We start from the raw sequence: 11,172 nt of genomic DNA, 5'->3' as shown, positions 1-11,172 counted from the left end.
TGGAATATCCTTGAGCTCTGCCAGGTACAAGCCAAAAAAAAGAGGGGTAAAACAAGTATCTGAACTAAGATTACTGCAATAGAAGAGTGAGAAAGATAAAAGATTAAAGAGATACTTAAATGGTGGAAGAGGGCCCAGGGAGACTGCATGCGAGAGTGCCCTGAAAACCATATTTTTCCAATTGAGATCATTAACTCTTGTCAGATCAGCATTATTCAGACTGAATAGAGATGAGTAAATCGGAAAACACTCCAAATTTATCTAAACAAATTTTCTTTTGGCAACAAAATGTATTCAATACTGTCAACTATGGTTAGCATCACCTAACGGAAAGAGGGTTCAGTAGGTAAGGTACTGGCCTTGTACACAACCAACCTGGGTTCAATCCTGGCTACCACATGGTCCCTGAGTCCTACCAGGAGTATCTGTAGTTAACTGACGGCTGTGATTTTATAAAGGGAATTGTAAACCAAGATCTATATCACTGTATCACTGTCATCCCCTTGCTCATGTATTTGCTAGAGTGGACACCAGTAATGTCTCCATTGTGAGAATTGTTGTTACTTTTTTGGCATATCGAATACGCCATGGGTAGCTTGTCAGGCTCTGTTGTGCAGGCAAGATACTCTCGGTAGCTTGCCGGGCTCTCCAAGAGGGGTGGAGGAATCGCACCCGGGTCGGCCGCTTTTAAGGCGAACGCCCTACCCGCTGCACTATCGCTCCAGCCCCCAAGATCTATAAACCAAAATTATACAAATGGAGTGGCATTCCAATCTGCTTTTTCCTCAGTAAATTTATTATCATTAAATCTGATATATCATCTATTATTAAGCTGTTTCTTACTCTTGTACACATTATGTTCATGGAATTGAAATCTCAACTCAATGTTAACTTCAATCATATCGAGTGCAACAGTGCTGTCCTTTTAGCTTTCATATGCTTGTAGGGATTGAATGACTTGTCTAAAATATGCAAATAAATTCTATTAAAAAATTATAATGGGGCCAGAGTGCTAGTACTACAAGTAGATGTTTGCCTTGAGTACTGTCCTCCAAGCCCAGTTAGGAGTGACCACTGATCACAGAGCCAGAAATATGGCCAGTGCACTGTTGGGTGTGGCCCAAAGCCCCCATATATGTAGAAAATAAAAATTTCACACAGATGAAGTTTTTTTCACAACGATGTAGGGTGAAGTTATTTCATAAGGCCATGCAGAAAGTTCTAATAAGCAAAATAATTAAAACACCTTCACTATGATTTTTATCAAATAAAAGGCATACTTTTACGTGTTGTATTTTCTAGTAAGGGTAACTAAACTGATTTTTATTGAAGTGAATATTGCAATACTTATCTGATTTAATCAAACCTACAACTTAAGACTCATTTTTAATTCCAATTTTTAAATTTTCCAAAGATCTTATGGTCTTTGATCATTCGAATCAATTTATGCGTTTTCTGAATGTTTATCTTGACTCTAATGCAGTTGAAAGTAGTGAAAATTCAAGAATGTTGATCAGTAAAGCCCAGGTCTTATAAGAAGTTCATGTTTGCTAATCTCCTGGCCAAATCACAATAGTATTGAGAAAAATGCTTACATAGTGCAAGATGCCATACAGTGGTAGTGGAAGCAGCTTATAAACTACAAGCTGCCAATCTGATCCCACTACCCGACTAATTTTAATAATTTTGCTTTTTTGTGGGGAATGGATACACCCAGTGGAGGTCAGTGTTCACTCTCAGCTCTGTACTCAGGAATTACTCCTGGTGGTGGTTGCTGGACCATACGGGATGGTTGGCTGTGTGTAAGGCAAATGTCCTACCTGCTGCACTATTGCACTGGCCCCCAATTTTAAGGATTTCAGTTTCAAGATCCTTAGCTACAGTCTCTAAAACTTTGTTTTGATTCTTATCACGCTGATAAGTGCAATGAGTCTTATCAAAAATATTTTTAAAACAATTAACTTGTTTTATTTAAGATATTGAATCAAATGACAATTACAATCAGTCACTTAAATAATTCCAAATAATTAGTTCAGGAAAAGTTTCTAACAACTATAAAGCTATAGTTCTTCCCCAAACTTATATAAAATGCACTTAATTTTTATTTCAAATATCCATTAGCAAAGTCACAATCATTTAAAGTACTAAGTATTTAAATGTATTCTATTGGAGTTGACACAAATCATTTTAAATATTGAAACAAATACATTAACAGGAGCAGAATGAACTGTAAATTGGAGATACAGCAGTAGGGTGTTTTTCTTCAACACTTGACATTTCATCAGTTATGATACAGACTTTGGCATCCTCTTCTATGATGTTCTGAAAGATCTTCATTTCCTTTCTTTTGTATTGTGTTCTGCGATTCGTTGCACTGTATTATGCATTTAAACAATTGATCTCTCCATTTTTCTTTTGAAATTCTATTACCTGTGCCCCCAAACATAAGACAAAGATTTATTATTACATCTACCACGATGTAAACAGTATTGAAGACTTTTATGGTAGCATCAATATTTTCACTATCTTCCTCATGCACTAAGGTAGAAACTGAGTCAATAAAACTATTACTTTTAACAAATCTGCATTTTACCATGGGTTTAATAAAAATCATACTCCCTCATTTTACATGAACATGCTCTTCCACTTTAGATCCCAAATGCCAAACTGCTGAACAATCCTTACAAATTAATTTACTTTATTTCAAGCCATCTGTACTGCTCAAAAGAAATTCTTGTTTTATATTCCAACGATACAGAAGCACAAGATTATCTGAACCACAAGAAACACAAAGATAATCTTTGATGAGTATAGTTTTTCTTTTATTAGTCATTGAGCAGATTCAAAATTTGATTCCTTTGACTTAAACAATCCACATTAATTTTTTCTCCTATTATTAGTGTGTTTTCGGTGTGTTTTCATCTTTATATTTAAAAAACACAAAACATCCCTCTGTTGCTTTGATATTTTGGGGAACGGAATCTGAAAAATAATTTTACATATGTAAAATCAATAATAATTTAAAGTTTATGTAAAATGTTTTATTGTTTATATAACTTTAGAAATAAATTTTAGCCTAAAAGCTTTGATTTCCAGTTTTTATCTAAGCCTTCAATATTTTCTATTTCTTTTTTTTTTCTTTTTTTTGCTTTTCGGGTCACACCTGGCGATGCACAGGGGTCACTCCTGGCTCTGCACTCAGGAATCACTTCTGGCGGCGCTCAGGGGACCATATGGGATGCTGGGAATCGAACCCGGGTCGACCGCGTGCAAGGCAAATGCCCTACCCGCTGTGCTATTGCTCCAGCCCCCTCTCTTTCTTTAAAAAATATCTGCAGGACTGGAGCAATAGTACAGTGGGTAGGGCATTTGCCTTGCACGCAGCCGACCAGGGTTTGATTCCCAGTATCCGGTTCAATTCTCAGTATCCCATATGGTCCCCGAGCACCGCCAGGAGTGCATGAGCCAGGAGTAAATCCTGTGCATCGCTGGGTGTAACCCAAAGAGGGAAAAAACAAAAAAAAACCCTGCTATTTGAGATGCCTCTGGACCTTGCACCAGGTCAATTTCACCAGGGTGCCTCAGACGGAGCAGGCTGTGTTCCACCTGCCCCCTATGAACCCAGGGGCAGCAAACTGCCAGAACCCAGTGAAAAACCCAGGTAGGTGCCCAGGACCAGTGACTGCAAACTCCAGGCCTTAGGGGATTGGAGACTGGCTGCTCCTTCTTATCTCCCACCCTTATGGGGTCCTGACTGTCACCCACAAACTGCCTCCAGGTGTCATTTATGCGCATTTAAGGGCCATGAGCCAGACACTCAGAAGGGAATCACAGAACCCAGCAACTGGCTGCAGAGATTTCCCTCACAGTTGCACACACCTCATGCTATTCGTGACAAGCAATACAAAACAGATTATCTAACATCTGCCTGTTGGCCAGGCTTGAGTGGTGACGGGAAAATTCGAAATAATGGTGGTGGGAAGGTATAATGGTGTGGGTTTGGTATCTATTGTAAACAACTTTACGAAAATAAAATGTAAAAAAGAATCCGTTTTCTGATAAAAACTCAACTCAGGTTTTAAATTCTTATGGCCAATAATATCACAATATCTGATTATCATCTACTTTAGCAAAGAAGATACTGTATGATATACAAATCAAGTCCAATGTGAGTAGTTTTCATTTACAAGATAGAAGTGAAAAATGAGGATGCACATCGGAGCTGTAATTATTCATCAATGACAATTATGAATATCTTTGTTGAACCAATGAAAAATTCAAATATTCTGAATTTTAAGTTCCTCAATTTTTTGGTATTTCATAGTCTCTCATTTTAGGTTTAATCTTTATTAGACGCCCTCGGCCTATATGAGATCCGGAACAGCCACGCACGACACGGCCGGCCCCTCTGCTCCTTAAAGACTATGATCTGGGAGGTCTACTAACCCATTTTGGCACCCAGAGACTTATAGAAAAGCATCTAGACTGTAAACTGAGCTAAAACAGAAATCCAAAACCGTGCATCCGCTGTCGGGGCTGTGCAAGATCCTATAATATTAATTTTCAGCAATGGAAAACAAACTATCAAATGGTTCCTTTTTTGCAAGTTTGATTGTTGGGGGAAAAATCCAAATAATAACAATCAGTTCTCTGTTGAAATATTGAATGTATTCAAATTATAGAGAGAATAAAGTGAAGATCATTGGCCACTTAAGTTCGGGGAGGGTGGCATATTGGGGTTCTTGGTGGGGGAACAGGTGCACTGGTGAAGGGATGGGGGTTTGATCGTTATATGACTGAGACTTAAACCTGAAATCTTTGTAACTTTTGTCACGGTGATTCAATAAAATAAAATAAATATTTTTAAAAAGTCTTTATTAGAACATTTTATCTATAACTGTCAGGCCTCCTGAGTGATGCTCAGGTGTGATGGTGCTTGACCTATGGGATTAACTGTGAGCCAGACCACAGTGTGGGGGGTCTCTAGGGCTGCACCTGGTGATGCTCAGAAGATTGAGTGATACCAGGAATCGTACCACTATACTGTCTTCCTACCTATATTTTAATAGGGGCTGCTTCCAGTCATAGTTAGGAGGCATATTAAGACCTAACATTTGGTTTTCAGGCCCCACGGTGAAGTGCTGGCTGGGTGGTGATAGGGGCCATGAGGGTCACACTAATTTTTTTTTTTTTTTGCTTTCTGGATCATACCCAGCAATGCTCAGGGGTTACTCCTGGCTCTGCTATCAGGAATCACTCCTGGTGGTGCTCAGGGGACCATATGGAATGCTGGGAATCAAACCTGAGTTGGCCGCGTGCAAGGCAAATGCCCTACCCGCTGTGCTATCACTCCAGATGCTCATGCATTATTTTTTCCATTATTTATTCCATTTGTGTTATCTCCATATCCGTATCACTTTCTTCTTCTTTTTTTTTCCCGTTTTTGGGCCACATTCTGCTGTGTCTGGGCTCTCTCCTAGCTCTGTGATCACTCCTGGTAGAGCTCAAGAGATGACATGGAACGCTGGAGATCAAACTACAATTAGGTGTGTGCAAGGAACCCCTTAGCCCTGTACTATCTCTCTGGCTTCTCTATCAGATACTTTCTTTTCATCGTTATTATTTTTTGTGCTCAGGGCTTACTCCTGGCTCTGGCTGCACTCAGGGACCACTTCTGGTGGGGCTCAGGGAACCATGTGGGTGCCGGGAATCAAACCTGGGTCTGCTGTACAGGAGACAAGTGTGCTGGCTCCTGTACTTTCACTCCAGTCCCACCTCCAACACTTCAAATTTAGACAAACCACAAATTAAAAATAAAGCCCTGATCTATATATAATTTACTGAATATTCTGGGGTAGATAACCCCAGGATAAAACAGGACACCTCTGGGATAAATAACACCCCATGTTACAGAAATAAACCATTATACAGTGTTTCTACCATATAGATTCAGTAAATATCCCGAAGTACAAAACTATCAGGAGTGAAATTTGAGTATTTTAACTTTAAGTGTAATAATAATTTATTTACTTGCAAGCTTGTATACATTTTTTTTTATCTGAGGGCCACACCCTGGCCACTCCTGACTGGGTTCTTGGGGTCCTCCTACCAAGTTTCAGGAGACCATGTAGGATCAGGATATAATTTGGGATTCCTTCAAGCAAAGCTTGCACTCTAGCCCTGAAAGCCACCTTCCTGACTTGTATATACTTTAATATACTGCACTTACTTTAAGGGTCTCCAAAGAGTGTTTAGGATGCCCAAGGGGTTCCCATGGTGATCCTCAGCTAACCAGGCTGGCAGTTTGATGGGTGCTGCTCAAGGCTAGCAGTGCCAGGACTTGTCTAGGTCTCAGAAGTTGGAGCTATCCAGGGCCACACCTGGAGATGCTAAGGGACCCCCAGTACTATATCCAGTGATGCTCAGGGATCGAACCTCCAGTGCTGGGAATAGAACTGGAATTGGCTGTATGCAAAGCACACACCTTAAACCTTGTACTATCTCACATCTCACATGCTTTAGTTCTAATTATACCCAGATTTAATAGTTCACAAAATTCCTGCAAAGGTATCAGTTCATGTTATCAGTAACAGTCACTCAGCAAATTATTGCCCTTAATGACAGAACTTAAGAAACAAAATATATACTTACATTATTATCATTATAAGTTCTTAAGTTCTTCATCATCACCATAAACCAAAATCAATGTACGCAAGAATAGGTCTTAATGGTCCTTCCTAAAAAGGAATTGAACCCATTTGTAAGTTATGAACAATCATTCAAAATAAACAGCATTTATAATCTGTGGGAAAATTTTGTTATTTTTGGAATAAAATTAATTTCTCGTAAGAGAAGACTTGCAGATGGCAGAAACATCGGAACAAAAACTATGTTATATAAAGTGCTAAAAGGACACAGTTGTGTGTGTGTGTGTGTGTGTGTGTGTGTGTGTGTGCTCGTGCGCATTCGAGGATCAAACCCAGGGTCTCATCCATGCAAGGAAAGAATAATTTGTCTGTGAATGTACTATAAAGTAGAATCATTATTTTTAACATGGCACCATTTAAGGGCAATAGAAATATTCTTATAAGATTCTTTCAGATACTGCAAGTCCAATCATGGCATATAAACCATTTCTTTCTATGAATGTCCAATCTTCAGTCCTATATTTGGAAACAAGGCTAAATATAAGGACCGAGAGTTTGATTTCCCCCCTCTATGGGTTGAGAAGAGAGGAAGGAGTCCATCAAGCTAGAGGTACAAAGCTCTGACCTTAGAGAAACGAAAGTTTTCATATTTAATTTTTGGGGGGAGAGGAGCAATGTAAGTAATCAAGCCCAAGTCTCATACATGCAAGACATGCACTTCACTATTTATATTTAGAATTGTAATTTTTTTAGTTTTGTTTTTGGGTCACACCTGGCAGTGCACAGGAGCTACTCCTGGCTATGCTCAGGGGACAATATGGGATACTGGGAATCTAACGTGGGTGGGCTGCGTGCAAGGCAAATGCCCCACCCACTGTGCTATCACTCCAGCACCTTAGGATTAAAATTTAAAGGTCTAAATTTCAAGCTTATCACCAATAGGGAGACAGCAGAGTTAAAAAAAAAAAAACATCCACCATAAAGCCTCTGTTGATATTCCCAAGTACTGTAAAATGTCTATGTGCCAAGAAAATAGTACACTACATGCTACCTCTCCTTAGTTTTTTCCACCAGAGTTTCAACAGAACCTTTATTCTTCTAATAGCCTTGGTAGCAGGCAGGTGCTTTCTGGCCCATCTGAGGTTTTGTAGGCACCATCTAGAAAACCTGCCGTTTTCTAGACAAAAACCTTCTATCCTACAATGGTTATCTTTTTTGTTTGTTTGGGGCCACAACCAACAGTTTATTCCTGGTTCTGTGCTCAGGGGATCATTTAGGTGCCAGAGATAGAACTAGGCTCAGCTGTGTGAGAGGCAAGTGCCTTAACCCCTGTACTCTCTGGCCATCTTTTTTTTTTTTTTTTTTTGCTTTGTGGGTCCCACCCGGCAATATGGGATGCTGGGAATCGAACCCGGGTTGGCCGAGTGCAAGGCAAACACCCTACCCGCTGTGTTATCGCTCCAGCCCCATCTGGCCATCTTTTTTTTACTGAAATATTTGTAGCGGTTATGCCTTTAGCAACAGCTGCTTATTTTTAAAGAAGAAACTTTCAGGAGAACTGTCTTTTAAAGCTACACAACTTTTAAGTTTTTGGATCATTACTGTGTCATCTGGGTTCTCCTTTCTCTGGTTTTAATCTTGTCCTATCTTGGTGGTCCCTACTTTGGACTGATACCTGCCAGGGTTGTCAGACATACTTGTGCAGGGAACTGTGTGGGAAGTTGAAGGTGAAGCCAGTGAGCTGCAAATACAAAAGAAGAGCTTGTCCATATCTGAGTGCCAACTCATCAACCAAAGCCTTTGGTATAAATAACAAGCATGAGGCCCAAAGGAGACATAGGTGACCAGCCAACTTCTGCAATGAGGTTAATACCATCTCTGTAGCATTCCCAGATAAAACCCTCTGCACTACTAATGAGGAAGGATGTCCAAGAAATGATCTTGCAAAGAATTTCTATAATGCCCTACTAGAACAGCAAACAATGCTATCACCACACTGCTTAGGACCTGAATTCTGATTTATGAGATGACTCATGAGGTTGCCTCAAAACTGCCAACTGAAAAAGAAAAAAAACCCACATACAAACATTCAACAGGCACTCACTTAGAGAAAAACAGAACACCTTTAATAGCAAACCTAATCAGAGAAATCAGTTAACAGAATAGTTAGGAGAAGTGGTTTCAAGTTGGTACTTTAGCTAGGAAATTTCAGAGCCTTTCTGGTCACTTGGGACTTTCAGTTTGAAATGAAAATCATTGCATAGCATAATCATAACAACCCCTTTAATTTTGAAACTATGTACAAAGTGTGTCCACAGTGCTCACTCATTTGTGCCCAAATGAGGACACCTAGATCCCACACTGAAATTCCAATTCAGAAGCTCTGAAGTGAGGCCCAGAAATCTGTGTGCTCCACTTAGTAATGCTTGAACCAACTGCCCCAAAAAGAATCAACTGAAAAATAATGGAGTTCCTGGATGCAGGGATCCTCAATATGAACTTCAACTAATTATTATGCAATCACATGACGATCTCAGAGGTTGCAAGGCAAGGCTGTATGGCAAGTGCCCACCCAGCCGCTGTACTATCTCTCCAACGCTGCTTTTAAAAGTCTTAAGGGTCAAGGAGATTTTGGGGGGGGGGGGCAGGTGAGAGGGGGAGTGCAAGAGAGGGAGAGACAGGAAGAGGGAGGGAGGGAGAGACAGATAGACAGAGACAGAGACAGCAGGGGAGATGCTTGCATTGCATGCAGCTAACCTGGGCTAGTTTCCTGCCGCCCCATAGGGTTCCTTGAGACCACAAGGAGTGACTCCGGAGTGTAGAACAAGGAGTAAGCCCCTAACACCGCCGGGTATGCTCCCCCAAAACCAAGAAATAAAAAATTAGTCCCAAGCAACCAGAACCTGCATAGGTGAAGTATGAAAAGGCTCTAGACAAATGCATGAGAAGTGTGGCCAAGGGCACAGCACGTACTCGACGGCCACTTTCTTTGTGCCTCTCCCAGGGTGGCTGAGTCCCCGCTTTGGGTCGATCCCCTCATCCTGTGCCCTGCTACCCCCGAGGTTCTGCGGGGCCCGGGGGGTGACGAGACACGCACCAGGCCCGCAGGGGGGTGGGGGGCGGCAGGCCCAAGCTCCCCCGCACGGGCGCTCCCCCTGCACGGACCCCCCGGCCGCGCCGCTACTTACACTCACAAACTGGATGTCATCTTCGGCGTCCTCCGTCGTCGGCGTCGCCGAGGACCCCGGCCCGGCCGCAGGGGCGGATTCCATCACCTACGAGAGAAGCCACGGCGGCTCGTCGGGGGCCCGCGGCGCCTCGCCCGCGCCCCCCGCACCCAGCTCTCGGCCGCGCGCGCCCCCGACGCGCCCCTCTGCGGGGCCGGGGCCGGGGCCGGCCCGCCGAGACCCCCCCACTCCCCGCCCGGGCCCACCGCGCGGGGCCGGGCCGGCCCTGGTGGCCGCGGCGCGGGGCTCGGCGCTCACCTCCGACCCAGGCTCGCCCATTTCTCCGACGGCCTAACTGACAGCACCGCGGCTCCCGCTCCCGCTCCCGCTGCTGCTCCCGCCGCCGCCGCCGCCGCCGCCGCCGCCTCCACCGCCACTGCCACCGCCGCCACTGCCACGACTTCCCTTCAGACCCTGCCCCGGATTGCGCCGCCGTGCTGCGCCCCAGTTCGGGCGGCGAGACAGTCAGCGGGACCACCTGCGACTCCACTTCCACTGGAGGAGCGGACCCCGCTGTCCGCGGTGCCGAAGAGCAACTTCTCTCCGGGTCGGAGCGCCGGGCTCTGTGCCGCGCGGGATGCTGGGAGTTGTAGTTTGGCCAAGCGGGCCGCGCCGCGGATTGGAAGGGAGGGACCGGATGCTTAACTAGGGGCATGCGTGGTTCTGGACTTGTAGTCTGCTAAATCGCTTCCAGCGCATCTTTGTCTCTTTTTATGCATACATGCGTGGCTGTGTGCATCTATTGCATACATCTACATGCACACATTTTGCATATAGCAGTTCTTAAAACTTAACGTGTGTATTTTCTACAAAAGAGAAAATTCTTTTACCAAACCAGTTAAAATGATAGAAATAAAATTTCTGTATACAGTACTTGTAATATGCAATAATTTAATCTGATACTTTAATTTCCCTTGGACTGGAGCCACAGCAGGTAGGGCGTTTGCCTTGCGACCGACCCGGGTTCGATTCCTCCAACCCTCTTGGAGAGCCCGGCAAGCTATCCTCCAACCCTCTTGGAGAGCCTGGCAAGCTACCGAGAGTATCCCGCCCCTGGGCAGAGCTGGGCAAGCTACCCATGGCTTATTCCATATGCCAAAAGCAGTAACAAGAAGTCTCACAATGAAGACACTACTGGTGCCCGCTGGAGCAAATCAATGAACAATGGAGGACAGTGCTACAATGCAGTGCTACTTTAATTTCCCTCATTTTAATTTTAACACTTTCATTTCTTAACAATGGAACATTAATTTTAACAATATTTTAATTTCACTTTATCAATTGTCCTAATAATATAC

The 11,172-nt window shown here is 43.1% G+C and overlaps 1 protein-coding gene across 1 annotated transcript; it reads right to left on the bottom strand.

The window, feature by feature from the left end:
* Positions 1-396: 396 nt before the first annotated feature.
* KIAA1586 (KIAA1586 ortholog) lies at positions 397-10,453 on the bottom strand. Its single transcript, XM_055136693.1, is given in 8 exon segments — positions 397-2,065; positions 2,067-2,204; positions 2,206-2,265; positions 2,267-2,430; positions 5,717-5,783; positions 6,691-6,737; positions 9,836-9,922; positions 10,133-10,453. Coding segments are annotated over 8 exon segments (894 nt in total). The 5' UTR covers positions 10,154-10,453; the 3' UTR covers positions 397-1,755.
* Positions 10,454-11,172: the final 719 nt, after the last annotated feature.

This window comes from Sorex araneus, chromosome 4 (assembly GCF_027595985.1).
Source record: "Sorex araneus isolate mSorAra2 chromosome 4, mSorAra2.pri, whole genome shotgun sequence".
In the NCBI taxonomy this organism is placed as follows: Eukaryota; Metazoa; Chordata; class Mammalia; order Eulipotyphla; family Soricidae; genus Sorex; species Sorex araneus.
This window is presented reverse-complemented; position numbering and strand designations above follow the sequence as displayed.